General features: G+C 36.5%; 1 protein-coding gene across 1 annotated transcript in view; it reads right to left on the bottom strand.

Annotated features, from left to right (window-relative positions):
- PARN (poly(A)-specific ribonuclease) overlaps positions 1–17,423 on the bottom strand; it is a 200,475-nt gene that overhangs the window by 178,357 nt on the left and 4,695 nt on the right. Inside the window, exons 6-9 of the mRNA XM_074196422.1 lie at positions 14,133–14,193; positions 10,161–10,326; positions 2,930–2,995; positions 739–777 (exon numbers count right to left, since the gene is read on the bottom strand). Of these exons, the coding sequence (XP_074052523.1) occupies positions 739–777; positions 2,930–2,995; positions 10,161–10,326; positions 14,133–14,193 (332 nt within the window). The remainder of the gene's footprint in view (positions 1–738; positions 778–2,929; positions 2,996–10,160; positions 10,327–14,132; positions 14,194–17,423) is intronic.

Below are 17,423 nucleotides of genomic sequence, written 5' to 3'. Positions count from 1 at the left end.
TATGTTGTTATATACTCCAAGTACCAAGCTCTAAAATTGTACAGTGGCACAAATGATAACATTTTAGTTTTCAAAACTGAAAACAATGATTTTTAAAAACCAGCAAACATTTAAATTCTTTTGAAAGGCAATGGGGTTAAGTGACTTGCCCAAGGCCACACAGCTAGGTAGTAACTATTAAGTGTCTGAGGCCACATTTGAACTCAGGTCCTCCTGACTCCAGGGCCAGTGTGCTATCCACTACACCACCCAGCTGTCCCTCAACAAACATTTTAACAGATTTTAATTTTCAATCAAGATTTTCCTCCAGAAAACTATTGCTTGACATAGATACAAACTAATTTAAAAAGAGCATGTATACACTAGTTTAAAAAACAGAAGTATATTGGGGTGGCTAGGTGGCACAGTGGATAAAGCACCAGCCTTGGAGTCAGGAGGACCTGGGTTCAAATCCGGTCTCAGACACTTAATAATTACCTAGCTGTGTGGCCTTGGGCAAGCCACTTAACCCCATTTGCCTTGCAAAAAAAACCCCAAAAAAAACCAGTAGTATAACTTCAGATGCAATCTTTATTTCTAGCCCATACCCTTCAAATTACTGCATGGGAGCAATTCCTTTGTACTAGAAGCACAAATTCAAAATTAATCCTAAAGTTAAGAAAGTGTATATAGAATCTCTAAAACTTGGGTACCACCCCAAGAGATATCATGGAATGTTACTACAATATAAACACTTACTTCCAGCTCAAAGTCTGATAAATTAGTTTCCTCTGAAACCTACAAAAGCAATATGAAAATTACTATATGCAGAACATTCTAAGAAAATTAACTGATCGCATAGCAGTTAGGGAAAATATTTCTGTAACTTTAAAAAAAAATTCTCATCATCAGCCTTGAGGAGAGCCTTCAGAGAGCTAGGACAACCCTAGGAGATAAGCTATGGACAATGCTATCCACACCCAGAGGAAGAAAAACAACGCAAAACAAAACTAAAAACTCTACAGAATCTAAATGAACATTATATCCACTTTTTAAAAATTTCTCTTAAGTCTTTCTTTCCTATCTCACGGTTTTCTGTCTTTTCCCTTAATTCTAATTCCTCACACCGATAATGACTAATCTGTAAACACGTTAAACACAAATTGTGTATGTACAATATTCACCTGACTGAGGGTTTGCCATTGAGGGGAGGGGAGGGGAGGGGAGGGTGGAAGGAAATTATGTAACTTAACAATATGCATATGAATGAATGTTGAAAAAGATTCATAATATATAATTGGAAAACTAAAATATCAATTTAAAAAATCCTCATCTAGAGGAAATCAAAATGATGCATGGTCATATGAAAAATTGCTCTAAATCATTACTTTTTAGAGAAATACAAATCAAAGCTTCTCTGAGATACCACCTGACACCTCTCAGCCTGGCCAATATGACCAGAAAGGACAAAGATCAATGTTGGAAAGGATGTGACAAATCTGGGACACTAATACATTGTTTGTGGAGCTGTGAACTCATGCAACCTTTCTGGAGAGCAGTCTGGAACTATGCACAAAGGGCAACAAAAATGTGCATACCCTTTGATCCAGCAATACCACTACTGGGTCTATACCCTGAAGAGATCATGAAAAAGGGTAAAAACATCACTTGTACAAAAATATTCATAGGAGCCCTGTTTGTGGTGGCAAAGAATTAGAAATTGAGTAAATGTCCATTAATTAGGGAATGGCTTAAAAAACTGTGGTATATGTATGTGATGGAACACTATTTTTCTATTAGAAACCAGGAGGGATGGGAATTCAGGGAAATCTGGAAGGATTTGCATGAACTGATGCTGAGTGAGATGAGCAGAACCAGAACATTGTACACCCTAGCAGCAACATGGGGTTGATGATCAACCTTAATGGACTTGCTCATTCCATCAGTGCAACAATCAGGCATAATTTGGGGATATCTGTGATGGAGAATACCATCTGTATCCAGAGAAAGAATTGTGGAGTTTGAACAAAGACCAAAGACTGTTACCTTTAATTAAAAAAAAACACATTATCTTATTATGCAATTTTGCTATCTCTTAATGCTTTATTTTTTTTCCTTAAGAGTATGATTTCTCTATCATCACATCCAACTTAGAGCAACGGATACCATGGAAACAATGGAAAGACTAACAGACTGCCTTCTGTGGGAGGTGAGGGGAGGGAAACAAGAATGGGGGAAAATAAATAAATAAATATTTTTAAGAAGCTCATCTATCTAAAATGTTCCTTTTGGCTTTTGTATATAGAGCACCTAGGCTGTACAAGAAGCATCAATACTCATTTAAGAGGTTATTTAAAAAATACCAACTATCAAAACCTCTGGGTTTCCAACTTCTTAGAAAATATCGTTATTTTCATGCTAATGAAGTTGAAGGTATTTAAAAGATACTACAAACTAATTTCTGCTAAGTATCTATCATAGAACAGAAAAGGACTTTAAAGTTCATCTAATACCCCATACTCCTTTTACAGATTAGGAAAGCAAAGGTCATATAGATGAAGCACCTTGGTTGAGGTGACAGAAGTAAAGTAAATATTATTTGCACCTAGGGCTTTTGATTCTAAATTATTTTCTCACTATAATCATTCCTTCTCTTAGGAGTTCTTTAAGTACCACATAAACATGAAGGCATAGCACAACTTTAGGATCAACAAGAATCAATGCACCCTAAAGTAAGAAGCTTGACCACAGAAAGATAAAGTATTCATTTAGTGTCTCAATAAACAATTTATGTTTACTCCATCAGGCTAACATTAGTCTTCAGACTGTACAACATTCTATGGTAAAGAGATTGTTTGAAGAGTACATTTAATCAAAGCAGACTCAGAGTCATTTCACATAATATTTTTCCCCAAAAAAAGAACAGAATGTTACATAGCTAACAACCAACCCTGTGCATGGTTCTAAATCCAAGTTCTTGTTTTCTTCATTTTGTATCAAATCCTCTATTTTCTCTCTGGTAAAATGAAATAAGAGAAGAAAATCATATTTATAAAATGATTTAGGTTCTCATAATCAAATTAAAATGTCTAGCAAACAATAAATTTCTATACCTTCTTGTCTGGCTGCATTCAAGTGAGAAACCAAGGATTACTGTAAAGGTGGGGAAAAGAATTGGCACAAGTGACCTATTCTGCCTACCCCCCCACCCCCTGTTGACATAAAATCCTAAACATGTGGTCCTACTACTGCCTATTCTTTCCTCAAGTGAAGGAATATTGCAGATGGAACCGACTAGGCTATGACTTTACGAACCTTCAAAAGGTCGGAAAAGCTAAAAGAGGACCAAGAACTGCAATTGATGGCAAAATTTAAGAACAGCTGTGCCCAAACAGCTAGCACGCAGAAGAACAACTGTGTCCTGATCCAGGAAGAAAATGACTCAACAGCTAAGATGTTGGATTCTACAAGCAAGGGATCAGCTGTCCATCAGCTATGCCATATTTAAAAATGAACTTGATAAGAAGGATGTTCTATAGAAACTGCTAAGTCCACTATCCCCAGGGGCTGTGGTAGGATAAAGGAAAATATGCTGCTGGCTGGTGAGGGGAAATATCTATGCTTCTCTTTTTGCTCTAGTCCCTCAGAAGTGCTTCTTTGTTAACAGGTAACTGATGCCAACTGATTAAAAGAATTTCAGATGCTAATTACTGGTAACTGAAATTGGGGAGAACAAACTAATTAGCTTTAGAAAAACCCCCATCCCCAAGAATACCCCTAGAGCTACAGTCTTGCTCAGGGATCTGACTCATCAGTGTGAGTGAGAGTTGGGATAAGGATATCCAAAGTTTAAATGATCCACATTTTATTAATTAAAAAAAAAACTGGATCTGAAAGAAATATAAGAAGCAATCTTACAAAGTATTAGGCTTTCCCAATGCCATGGAGATTCTCTCAATGTTAAATTCCATAGAAATAGATATCATTCCACAGTTCCATTACATCTCCTGCAGTCTTAAACAACAGGTGTTCAATAAATAAACATTTGACTAGTTGGGGAAAGAAGTATTAGTTCATAAAAACTTACTACTGGCATTTTCTACTTTAAAAAAAAATTGAGATGGGTAGGATTTTTTAAAATTAAAGTGAAACTTTCTGGATACAAAGATCTGCTTTTTTTTGTTTAACTTGAACGTTGTCAGTTTCAGTTTCACATTCTTATATTAATAAAACAAACCCTACCTGAAAAATTAACTTTAAAAATAAAACAGATGCAATAATTTTCCATTAATAAAGAGAATGCACCTCATTTGACACTTCCGTGTCAAAAACTTTGTTGTCAAGAGACAAAATACAAAGGGGATAAAACTGTATTCCAGAATGTGGCAGAAGGCTGTGACTCCCTCTTAGTTAATGAAGTCAGTAGTACCCTGACCTCTCTTAGGATAAGACTAGAAGGTGTGACATTGAATGGTAGAGAACCTTGATATGACAGAGAATAGTAGAGAATGGTTTCTAGACAATTTTAGTCCTAATGTGACTTTCTTTTCAACTGAGTCTGGCTACATACAAAGCACTTGAAATAGTATCATGAACTCCATTTCAACTGGCATTATCATGGAGCCATCAATGAAGAGCTTGGAACTTTCTCATATGCTTTTACTGCATCTTATTCTGGTAAAAGGAAACTTGGTAAACTAAAAATATCAGTACATAAACAAAACTTTTCACTTCTTTCAAGATGGAGAATTCAGTCCAGGTAATATAAAGCAGTGAAAAGCACGAGAAGTTTTATTGTCCACCAGTTTGTTTTCTTATGTATTTTTATATCTGTCTAGAACTTCTGTACAAGATTTTTACTCCTTAAATTAAAAACCTGATATGGAAAACGAAAACTACATATTGACTTTTCATCTCTTAATTTTTAGACAATATTATACAGATATTCATTGGGGTTGAAATGTTGGCAATGTTAAAAATACCTACTATTGCAGATGTTAAGACTAGGTATGACATTAGAAGACTAACTAGGGCGACAAGAAGGGATCTAGTCTTAGGAGCTCTCTGATAAAACTCATCAGCTAAAGACTCTAACTAAACTTTCGAGAGACAGAACCCACAAAGGGACCCAGTGAGGCAGTTCTCCTACTCAAGGTAACCTGGAAAAGACCATAAAGGCTCTGCTTCCCGGGATCGGAGAGGCAGCCCACCAGAGGGGTGGCCCGCCAGAGCCAAAGAACTTTAGCCTCCCGGAGGCAGGCCCAGGGTGCTGGGAGTCACAGCTCACAGCAGCGGGGGAGTCTCCTGAGCTGCACCCCGAGGAGCACCGGGCACAAAGTGGGGAAACAGAGGGGTACCTCTGCCAGAGCAAGCACGTGGAGCACAGCCCTCAGGGCACACAGGAAGCAGCTTAGTCTTTCTGCAGCCCAGAGCCAGAAACAGAAGCAGGCGGAGCTGGTAAGCAGGAGCCTACAGGGCATGAGCCCATTGAGCTGAGGGAGGGGAGTGAAGAGAAACTGCAAGCTTGGTCCTCTGCCCCTGGAACAGGACTCTGGGGCTCAGACCACATTCAGATCCTGATTGCAGTCTAGCCCCCCCAATAGAACAGCAGGGGCCCCCCCCACCTCAGCCCCATGGCAGAGGGGGGCGCTTATGGTCATTCACAGACCAGGAGGGAGGACAGAGCCTCACACACTGAGACCCTTGTGGGAGTGTCCCAAAAGCTCAGGAAGCACCCCCAAACCAGGCCCAGCCTGGGAAAATGAGCAAGCAGAGAAACAAAAGGAAGACTATTGAGAAATATTTTGCAAATGAGCCCAAGAAGAATCAAAATACTCAGTCTGAAAAAGAGGAAGCACAAGCTCCTGCATCTAAAGACTCCAAGAAAAACAGAAATTGGGCTCAGGCTATGACAGAGCTCAAAAAAGACTTTGAAAATCAAATGAGGGAGTTAGAAGAAAAACTGGGAAAAGAAAGGAGAGAGATGCAGGAAAAACATGAAAATGAAGTCAGCAGCTTAGTCAAGGAAATCCAAAAAAATGCTGAAGAAAATAGCATGCTAAAAGCCAGCTTAGGTCAAATGAATAAAACAGTTCAAAAAGTTATGGAGGAGAAGAATGCTTTAAAAAGCAAAATTGGCCAGATGGAAAAAGAGATAAGAAAACTCTCTGAGGAGAACAAATCCTTCAGACAAAGAATAGAATTCAGGGAGATTGATGAATTTAACAGAAATCAGGAATCAATAGCTCAAAACCAAAAGAATGAAAAATTAAAAGAAAATGTGAAATATCTCATTGAAAACACAACTGATATGGAAAACAGACTTAGGAAAGATAATTTAAAAATTATTGGAATACCTGAAAGTCATGATCAGGAAAAGAGCCTTGACATCATTTTCAAAGGATTTCTACAGGAAAACTGCCCTGATATTCTAGAAGCAGAGGGCTAAATAGAAATGGAGAGAATCCACCGATCCCCCCAAGAAAGAGATCCCAAAAAACCAACCCCTAGGAATATTATAGCCAAGTTCCAGAACTCCCAAGTCAGAGAAAATATTACAGCCAAAAGGACACAGTTCAAATATCATAGAGCTGCAGTCAGGATCACACAGGACTTAGCAGCAACTACAGTGGAAGCTCGTAGGGCTTGGAATACAATATACCAGAAGGCAAAAGAGCTTAGAATGCAGCCAAGAATGAACTACCCAGCAAGGCTGAATGTCCTCTTCCAGGAAAAAACATAGACTTTCAATGAAGCAGGGGAATTTCAAATGTTCCTTTTGGAATGGTTTGATCTTCAGATACAGAACTCAGGTGAAGCATGGAGATTGGAGAGGGGGGAAATATGAGGGACTTAATGAGGATGAACTGCATGTATTCCTGAATAGAAAAATGACACTGGGGGCAGCTAGGTGGCGAAGTGTATAAAGCACCAGCCTTGGAGTCAGGAGTACCTGGGTTCAAATCCAGTCTCAGACACTTAATAATTATCTAGCTGTGTAGCCTTGGGCAAGCCACTTAACCCCATTGCCTTGCAAAAAAAAAAGGAAAATGACACTGATAATACTCATATGAACCTTCTCAGTTAATAGAGCAGGTAGAGCTTTTATAGTTGAAGCACAGGAGAAAGCTGAATTCGAAGATAAAATATGGTGTAAAAATGGAGTCAATAGTAAAAAAGGGAAATGGAATGGGAGAAAGAAAAAGGAGAGGGGGAATAGTCCAAGATATTTTTTTATTACAACGAGCTATTGCAATGATATGGAAGGGGGGGGAGGCAAAGGGGAATGAGGGAACCTTTGCTCTCATCAGAGATGTCTAGGAGAGGAAACTGCAAATATACTCAATGGGGTAGAGACATCTGGAGTAAGAAGGAGGGGGGAGCAGGGGAAAGGGGTGGGGATGTGAATAAAGGAGGAGAGGATGGACCATGGGGGGAGAGTGGTCAGATACAACACATTTTCTTTCTTACTTCTTGCAAGGGGCTGGGATTGGAAGGCCTGCCCAGGACCATTAGGGCCAGGTGGATTCTGGGCCTAAGGGGTGGTATGGGGGCTCAGGGCTTCTTGGCCTCAGGACCAGTGATCTGTCTGCTGCACCACTCAGCTAACCTACAGCAGAGTCAGAGTGAAAGGCAAGAGAAAATAGAGTACATGGTAGTGGAGAAATAAGAAAGGAGGGAGTTGCGATCAGCAATGGCAACGGTGGAAAAATATGGAAGTAACTTTTGTGATGGACTTATCATAAAGAATGAGATCTGCCCATGACAGAGTTGTTGGTGTTGGAACAAAGACTCAAGCACATTTTTTGTTATTATTATTTGGGGTAGGGTGCAGGGCAGGTGGGGCTGGATGGCCTGCCTGGGGCCACATGGCAGGGTGATCTTTGGGTGTCTGGGGCTGGATTTGGACCTGGGTGCTCCTGGCTCAAGGGCCAATGCTCTGTCTGCCACCCAGCCACCCCTGCTATCATTACTATTTTATTTTATTTTGGGTCTTTTTTTTTTCTTCTTTTTGGTTTTTGCAGGGCAGTGGGGATCAGGTGGCTTGCATGTCACACGGCTGGGTGATTGTTGGGTTTAGGAGGCTGGATATGGGCTCGGGTGCTCGTGGTTCCAGGGCTGCTGCTTCGTCCATTGCGCCACCTGGCCATACCTACAATTATTACTATTATTTTTTTTAATTTTAATTTTTTTCTCTCCCCTTTACTTTATATTCATGGGGGAGGAGGGGTATTTTGTTTACTTGTAAACAAGAATATTTTATTAATGTAAAAAAACATTTGTACAAAATGAGAATAAAAAAATAAATTTAAAAAAAGTAAAATATACAGGGAACTGAGTCAAATTTAAAAAAAAAAGCCATTCCCCAATTGACAAATGTTCAAAGGCGATTTACAGATGAGGAGATCAAAGCAATCCATAGTCATATGAAAAATTGCTCTAAATCATTATTTTATTTATTTATTTATTTTTAGGCTTTTCTAAGGCAATGGGGTTCAGTGGCTTGCCCAAGGCCACACAGCTAGGTAATTGTTGAGTGTCTGAGGCCGGATTTGAACTCGGGTACTCCTGACTCCAGGGCCAGTACTCTATCCACTGAGCCACCTAGCCGCCCCTGTAAATCATTATTTATTAGAGAAATGCAAATTAAAGCTTCTCTGAGGTACCACCTCACACCTCTCAGACTGGCCAATATGACCAGAAAGGATAATGCTCATTGTTGGAAGGGTTGTGGAAAATCTGGGACACTATTACATTGTTGGTGGAGCTGTGACCTCATCCAGTCTTTCTGGAGAGAAGTTTGGAACTATGTCCAAAGGGCAACAAAAATGTGCATTTGATCCAGCAATACCACTACTGGGTCTATACCCTGAAGAGATGATGAAAAAGGGTAAAAACATCACTTGCACAAAAATATTTATAGCAGCCCTGTTTGTGGTGTCAAAGAATTGGAAATCAAGTAAATGTCCTTCAATTGGGGAATGGCTTAGCAAACTGTGGTATATGTATGTCATGAAACATTATTGTTCTATTAGGAAACCAGGAGGGAAGGAAATTCAGGAAAGCCTGGAGGGATTTGCATGAACTGATGCTGAGTGAGATGAGCAGAACCAGAAAAACACTGTACATCCTAACAGCAATATGGAGGCAATGATCAAGTTTGATGTACTTGCTCATTCCATCAGTACAACAATCAGGGACAATTTGGGTCTGTCTGCAATGGAGAATACTATCTGTACCCACAGAAAGAACTGTGGAGTTTGAACAAAAACCAAGGGCTATTACCTTTAATTTAGAAAAAAAAACTGATCTCTTATTGTCTGATCTTGCTATCTCTTATACTTTATGTTTCTTCCTTAAGGATATGATTTCACTCTCATCACATTCAATTTGGATCAATTTATACCATGGAAACAATATAAAGACTGGCAAATTGCCTTCTGTGGGGATTGGGGGAGGGAAGTAAGATTAGGGGAAAAAATTATAAAACTCAAAATAAATAAAAACCTTAAAAAAAAAGAAGACTATATACAAATTACCAAGTATTTTCAAAAATAATCAATTAGGTATTTTGATATATATTAACTATTCAAAATTCAAAACTATAGCTTCTTTAAAAAAAGATAATTTTTTAAAGACTACATCTTCTAAAGACCCAAGACCACAGATTAAAACTGTAAAAACCCTCATTTGTTTTTATTTCTGCTTATATTTCTTATTCCACTAATAACTTAGCTATCACAGCTATTCTACAACTACCCTCTCATTCTTCTCAATTTTTTAAAATATAGAAGACAAAGTTTAATAAAAATAACTTTCTCTATCATCAATATCACACTTCCTCTTCTAAAATAAACAATTCTACCACTCAAACAGGCATGAAAACTGCTGAGAGTTGATATGAAAACATGCTTGCCACATAAAAGTTTTACCATGAGAACTGTTTTATAACATGATATCTTAGAATGTTATTTACAATGTAGTGAGTTTTTGTATATATATCTGTATGTACTATAATTCAGGTTGACTAAAAACATTAAGTCCGTAGACAATAAAAATCTAATATAACAGAATCTAACCACATAGAATCTACTTTTTATTTCTGAACCAACACTACCATTTAAAATCATGTCACTATGTTAATGAATGCATTTTTTTTACTTGTTGCATTAACAACTTACACCACATTTTCAATAAATTTTTTCTGATCCTCAGGAATAATCACAGGACACTTTGAAGCATTAGGAGACATATAGGACAAAGCTCCAGCACCATTGGACTGTGAACGTTTTTCATCATATTGCTCCCGCAACTGTCTTTCTTCTTCCTGATTTAAATATGGAATTCCTAAAAAAAAATATTTTTTTAGTAAAAATAAAATTTTTAGTAAATAAGATCATAGAAATTCAACAAAGATTTACAATCACATATAAAAGACTCAGAATGAACATAAAAAAACAAATGGATTTGGTAGAAACAAAAAAATTTTCATGTCAGATCGTGAACATGCAAATTAATATTATTCTCTAAGAGTAATCATTGCGGGAAACAAATCTTTTCCAACCAAGCTGCCTTTGCTCGAAAATTTATTTTCAAACCTCTTCTTTAACTGTCTTGAGAATCAATTTGTAGCCAGTCACAGACACACAAAAGTGCTTTTTTTTAATTAGACTCTTCTTCATTTTGGACTAAATAAGAATTAACAAACTTGTTCATACACCTTAATATGTAGGCAATTCCAAATGACTTCTGGCTGTTAACAAAAATTGGTATCTTCAAAGAACTAAGGTTTTTCAAGATTGAGTAGAGTCAAAATAAACTCTGCTCTTAAGGAAATTGCAAAAAGGAATTACAAAAATGCAATGAGGAATAGTAGCACAGTTAGAATGACAAGGGTAAAACAATAGATACAAGAATATTTATATACGTTCTATTAGGTAAGTTATATGGATATCTATATACATTCTGTTAGTTTGTAAGGAGGAAAAATCAATGTCTTCATAGTCAAAGTTCATAAAATGCTTTTGAACAAATATGTAAGTTCATGTTATTGACACAAGTTCAATCAATCAAAACACTTTTACTGAGCCATTTTCTATAATGCTTAAAGCTATTAGACATTTAATAGACTCTTAAATGCCTACTAAATGAATGACTCCAAGCAGCCTTATTCCAGGTGACAAATACTTAGGAAAAGAAACATAAAATGCAGTAATTATGCTATCTGTATAAGTATTTTCAGCTCTGCATAAAACAGATAAACAGATTCCTAAGTCATTAGGAAACCTCAAACAAATCAATATATATTTGAAAGCAGAGCTCAGGACTAAGTTAGATGACATAGAAAGAAAGCATAGGTTTCTGTATCTCTAGCCTTATTTCTAATCAAGGAATAAAACTTGATAAAGAGTGTGTGTGTGTGTGTGTGTGTGTGTGTGTGTGTGTGTGTGTATAAATAGTTTATATACATATAAATGTAAGAATATATAAAAACAATAATCATTTTAAGTAAAATATTTTAAAAAGAGAAAAATAGAAACATCAAATAATACAGTCCCTACTCAGAGGTGAAATACTAAGGTAAACATGCCCCATTCTATAAAAAAGGAATAATTATTTGACTGTCATTGCTTCACTCCATTAATTTATAATCAGCCACAGAGATGTATCTAATTCAACTTGATAATATTTTACACCACAAGTTTTCTCATTAACTGGCATATCTTGTGCAAGTTTTAATCTTTATTATATGGGTTCATGTCTAGGATCTCACTTTCCAAGAGCACTCATAATCAAAATTTCATAGGACAGCTTATAAATTTTCTCCTGTAGGATGTGAGGAAGAAAATATGTATTAATTGCCTGCCAGGTAATATGTTAAGGGTTTTACAAATGTTATCAAATTTAATCATCACAACAATGCTGGGAGGTAGAAACTAATATTCCTATTTTACAATTGAGGAAACTGAGCCAGAAAGAAGGTAAGAAATTTTTCTATGGTCACACAGCTAGAATCTGAGACCAAACTGGAATTAAGGACTTCCTGATTCTAGATTTACCTTCTGTCTACCATGTCACCTAGCTACCAGAATGCTATCTGGCTAGCACCAAGAAAGTTAAAAATATGTTAAAAGAGAAATTAAAAGCAAATGGGATTTATTTTGTTACATTTTCACTGGTAAACAATTGGCAGAATGCATTTATTCCCTCAAGCATGTTAAATAATGTCATAAATTGGAGGGAAATAAGAGGTATGGTATAGATTTATGGGTTAACCAAACAATGTCTTAGAAATAGTTATTTTCTTGCTCTAAATCGTTATTAAGAGAAATGGAAATTAAAGCATCTCTGAGATACCATCTCACACCTTTCAGACTGGCCAACATGACCAGAAAGGACAATGATCAATTTTGGAAGGATGTGGGAAATCTGGGATACTAATGAATTGTTAATGGAGCTGTCAACTCATCCAACCTTTCTGGAGAGCAATTTGGAATTACACCCAAAGGGCAATAAAAATGTGCATACCCTTTGATTCAGCAATACCACTACTGGGTCTATACCCTGAAGAGATCATGAAAAACGATAAAAACATCACTTGTACAAAAATATTCACAGAAGCCCCGTTTGTGGTGGCAAAGAACTGGAAATTGAATAAATGTCCATCAATTGGGGAATGAATGAACAAATCATGGTATATGTATGTTAAGGAACACTACTGTTCTATTAGAAACCAGGACAGATGGGAATTCAGGGAAGCCTGAAAGGATCTGCATGAACTTTTGTTGAGCGAGATGAGCAGAATCAGAAGAACATTGTACACCCTCACAGCAACAAACAGGTGATGATCAACCTTAATAGACTTGCTCATTTCATAAGTGTAACAATCAGGGACAATTTTAAATTATCTGTGATGAAGAATACCATCTGTATCCAAAGAAAGAATTGTGGAGTTTAAACAAAGACCAAAGACTTTTTCCTTGAATTTAAAAAAAAAAAAAATCTTATTATGTAATTTTGCTATCTCTTACATTTTATTTTTTCCTTAAGGATATGATTTCTCTCTCAATACATTCAATTTTGATCAATGTATAGCATAGAAACAATGTAAAGATTATCAGACTGCCTTCTGTGGGTGTGGGGGAAAGGAAGAGAAGTTGGGGAAAAACTGTAAAATTAAAAAAAAAGAAATAGTTATTTTCCTACCTACAAGAATACATGAAAGTAGAAAAAGTTCCAACTACAGTTCATAGTTAGCCTAGAAGACATTTATTAGGAATTGAAAAAAAAACCACCCACTTTTTCAGGGAGACACATCACCTTCTGGGGTCATTTGTTTCTCCCATAGTTCTTTGACATATATTCAAAAATTATATGTTTACTGTGTACAAGGCCCTATAATCTTGTTTAGAAGGGAAATGCAAATTATATACAAAGTAATAAAAAACAATTCAAAAGAGTACTAACAACTGAAAGGGAATTAGGAAAGTTTTCATGACTAAGAAAAAAAAATCCATATTTTTAAATCAAAATGCTACTGAAGTTGTGAGGACTCTGGCTACAAGTCACAGAATACCATAGTCTCTTTTTGGAATACTAGGAACAAGCAACACAACAGACGAAGAACTAACATAAAAGTCAGTGCTTTTTTCGTGTTACTACTTTATTATGATACTGTCAACTTCTTTAGAGTAGGACAAAACATAATTTTCAAGAGGACAAGGCTCTAACAACTGAAGGGATCAAAAACAGTCTTTTAGGTTTTAACACCCAAGCAACTGAGCTTGAACAGAAGTTTAGAATCCCATCAAGCATAAGTGAGGAGACAGGCAGGGCATTCCAGGAAATGGAATGTTACGAACAGGGTCTAATAGGAGACTAGTCTAAGGATCTATGAGCTTATCACCATGGAGAATCAAATGCATACATGCCTATTCACCCTGAACTAATCTCTACAATCTAATATCATTCTCTTAACATTAAATGAATACCAAAGATCGTTTGTTAGTTATCTCTAACTCTAGATATATGACTGACACATCTTTTTCCCAGTCATACTTTTTCCCCAGATAATAAAAACAAAAACTCCACTCCCTGAATCACTAAATTCACAAGCTTCACTATTTTTGAAGGTAAATAAAAACAAATCTTACCGTTGCGAAAAACTTTATTAAAATCAAATCCTTGGTTGGCCAGAAAGTCTATACTTGAGCTCTAGCAAAAGAAAAAAGTAAAACATGAGTTAATAACGAAATGAGTAAAAGCTGTATGTTCTCTAAAGCTGTGCAAAGGAGCAGAGAAGTAATCTGGAAAAGAAGGTAAAGACAAAAAGTCTGAAAGCAACATGCTACCTATTTGTAGAAACAGGCTTCTATTCTAAGGTTCACCATAAATTAATTGATGCCAATTCTGATTCCCATATCTTGTTTAAAAAAATTCTTTTCATCACACAAGGTTTCATGGAAATATCTATTATGTAAGTCAAGGTACACAACATATCATACCATATACAAAATAAGTAGAAAGTTTTTAGCCCTGTCTAACACAGGGCTGTCCAACCTTACTTTTAAAAGTTTTTACTGAAACAACAGACAATATATTTTAATTTGCCCATCTTAGAGCTCTGCAGTAGCTCAGCTTCATTTACCCAGAGGGGCTTGCATAAAAATCACACTGCAGGCTGCATTTTGGACAGGCCTGGTCTAATACAATGTCTAACTGGGAAAAATATTCAAATAATATTATATGCCATCAAGTTGAATGGATTAAATACAAATATAGATTATATTTAGTCTTTTTCAAAATATAGTTTTCAGCTGAAATTATATTTTCATAATATTTCAGATCAATACAATATACAATAGCCCCTAAAAAAAAACTCCATAAACCTACATTTATTTTTTCAAAAGATACACAAAGCAGTTTCCTAGAGTTTAAAAAGTAATGTCAGAATCACTTTTCTCTTTTGTTTGATTTTTCCCAACTCTATGGCCAAAATTCACTGACTCTTACTAAGGAAAGAATACTGCTTTCTTTTCTTCCACAGATGAACATTTTTACAATTCAATACTTCACAAGATCTATAGTGGATTAAATATGTGATCTATTCAGTTCAATACTGTGATACTAAAGTATATGTTGTAAAGGGGCATGGTCATCCTCCCTAACATTAACTTCATAAGTTAAAGACATTCTAATCTTCTCTTAATCAACTAGGACTACATCATTTATAAAATGATAAGCATAAGTCTCTACTAGCTCTTGGAGTTATCAACTGTAATATATTACTTACCTTAATAGTGACTTTACTATTGACTTTGTAATATTTATTTCATTTGTCCTAAATTTAGCACTATCAACTTCCTAACAATGATATTCAGTACAGAAGTCTGTCGTCATTAAACCCACATTTTCCTAACTTTATGGAACCTTAAAATGATATTGAGAAGGATGCAGCCAAGAGGAAAAAGAGTAGGGAAAAAACTGTATAGCCCATACAACCATACCAAGAATATTTTAAGATGAATGCCAGACAGAGTAGTAAAAGGAAAATCGAAAGAGAAATTTCCTTTCCTGGAATCTTTGCTGTTCAAGATGACAAATTTGACCTTGAGGCAAGTGACTTGGGCAGGAACTGTGGAACAAGAGTTGGCTGGGATCAAAGACTCAATGACCAGAGGAGCACTGAGTTAGGGCTAATCAGATTTGTCTCTGGACTCCTGCCCAAAAGCTCAAGGCAAGAGCACAATCAGAGCCTAAAGATCCAAGCAAGGCTAGCAGCACAGACATCCCAGTTGGATCCTTCAGTCCCAGGTCCAAGATAATTATGAAGATCGTCCTGGGCAACCCAAGGGACCTGGGACTATCACTCAAGCACTCCAGAGTTAATCACTGACTGCCTTCGGCACAGGCCTGAGGAAGCCAGGGAGAGCAGCACCAACTTGGGGGATTCAACTCCCAGAGTTACATGTTAGGTGTGCAGTGCAGGGATGGCCACAGTTGATTCTGAAGTCAGTCCCAGACCAGGACAGAAGCTCAGTGCTCAGAGACTACCTCTAGGAAAACAGCTTAATGGGCTGTCCCAAACTAATCAGGATCAAAGTCTCAGGCCCCAAAAAATTACCTACTAAGCCAACACTATGGTAACCTAGAACATATTGCTGGAAGAATGACAGAATAAAAAAACACAAAGATCTATTTTAATCCAGGGATGACCAAAACACAAACATAGGAGAATGTAACTACAATAAACTTACAGCAAAACATAGCTTGCACATAATAACATTTAAAATTAAAGAAATTATGAAAGAGTTATAAAAGTTAGTTTTTAAAAATGATATAAATGAAATGATAGTAATAGAGGGAAATGTGGGAAAAAATAGAAGAGAGTCTAGAAAAAAGGAATTAATAGCTTGGCACAAAATCAACTCCCTGAAAATGCGAAAAGATCAAAGTTAATGGCTTCATGAGAAAACAAGAAATATTAAGATAAAATCAAAAAACTGAAAAAGAGATGAAAATATAAAATATTCATAGCAAAACTCTGATCTAAAAAACAGAGCATGAAGATGATTTAAAAACTACTCAACAGGGGCGGCCAGGTGGTGTAGTAGATAAAGCACCAGCCTTGGAGTCAGGAGTACCTGGGTTCAAATCCGGCCTCAGACACTTAATAATTACCTAGCTGTGTGGCCTTGGGCAAGCCACTTAACCCCATTTGCCTTGCACAAAAAAAAGAGAGAGAGAAAAACTACTCAACAATCTAAATGACATAACTAGGGGCAGCTAGGTGGCATAGTGGATACAGCACTGGCCCTGGAGTCAGGAGTACCCGAGTTCAAATCCAGCCTCAGACACTTAATAATTACCTAGCTATGTGGCCTTGGGCAAGTCACTTAACCCAATTTGCCTTGCAAATAAATAATTGAATGAATAAATGAATAAATAAATGCCATAACTAAAAAAAGTGCCTAGGTATCATATTTCAAAAAAAATTTTTTTTAATTGCTAGATTTCTTAGAAGCAAAGAACAAACTTCCTGAAATACTTCAAAATGAAAACTCCCAAGAACATTACAGTCAAAATCCAAAGCTTCTAGGTCAATGAAAAAAATACTGCAAGTAGCCAAAAATAAAGAGTGCAAGTGGTGTAGAGCCACAGGTAGCACCAAACAGATTTAACTAGGAATAACTTAGCCAGCAAAACAGTAAAATCCCCTAACAGAAAAATGAATCTTTGCTGAAACAGAGATCTTCCAAGTATCCTTGATAAAAAAGGGAAAAGCTAAGTAGGAACTTTGAAACATAAGCAAAACAATAAAGAAAAACAAATAGATAAATACAACTGCGCAATTTGAATAGTCTATAAAATTGAAATGAATGCATTCTGAATGGAATATTCCCAATAAAACCATTTCAGGGTTAATATTCCTAGAGAAGTCCTCT

Source organism: Macrotis lagotis, chromosome 8 (assembly GCF_037893015.1).
Source record: "Macrotis lagotis isolate mMagLag1 chromosome 8, bilby.v1.9.chrom.fasta, whole genome shotgun sequence".
NCBI lineage: Eukaryota > Metazoa > Chordata > Mammalia > Peramelemorphia > Peramelidae > Macrotis > Macrotis lagotis.
Note: the sequence above shows the minus strand (reverse complement) of the source record. Positions and strands in the feature narration are given on the sequence as shown.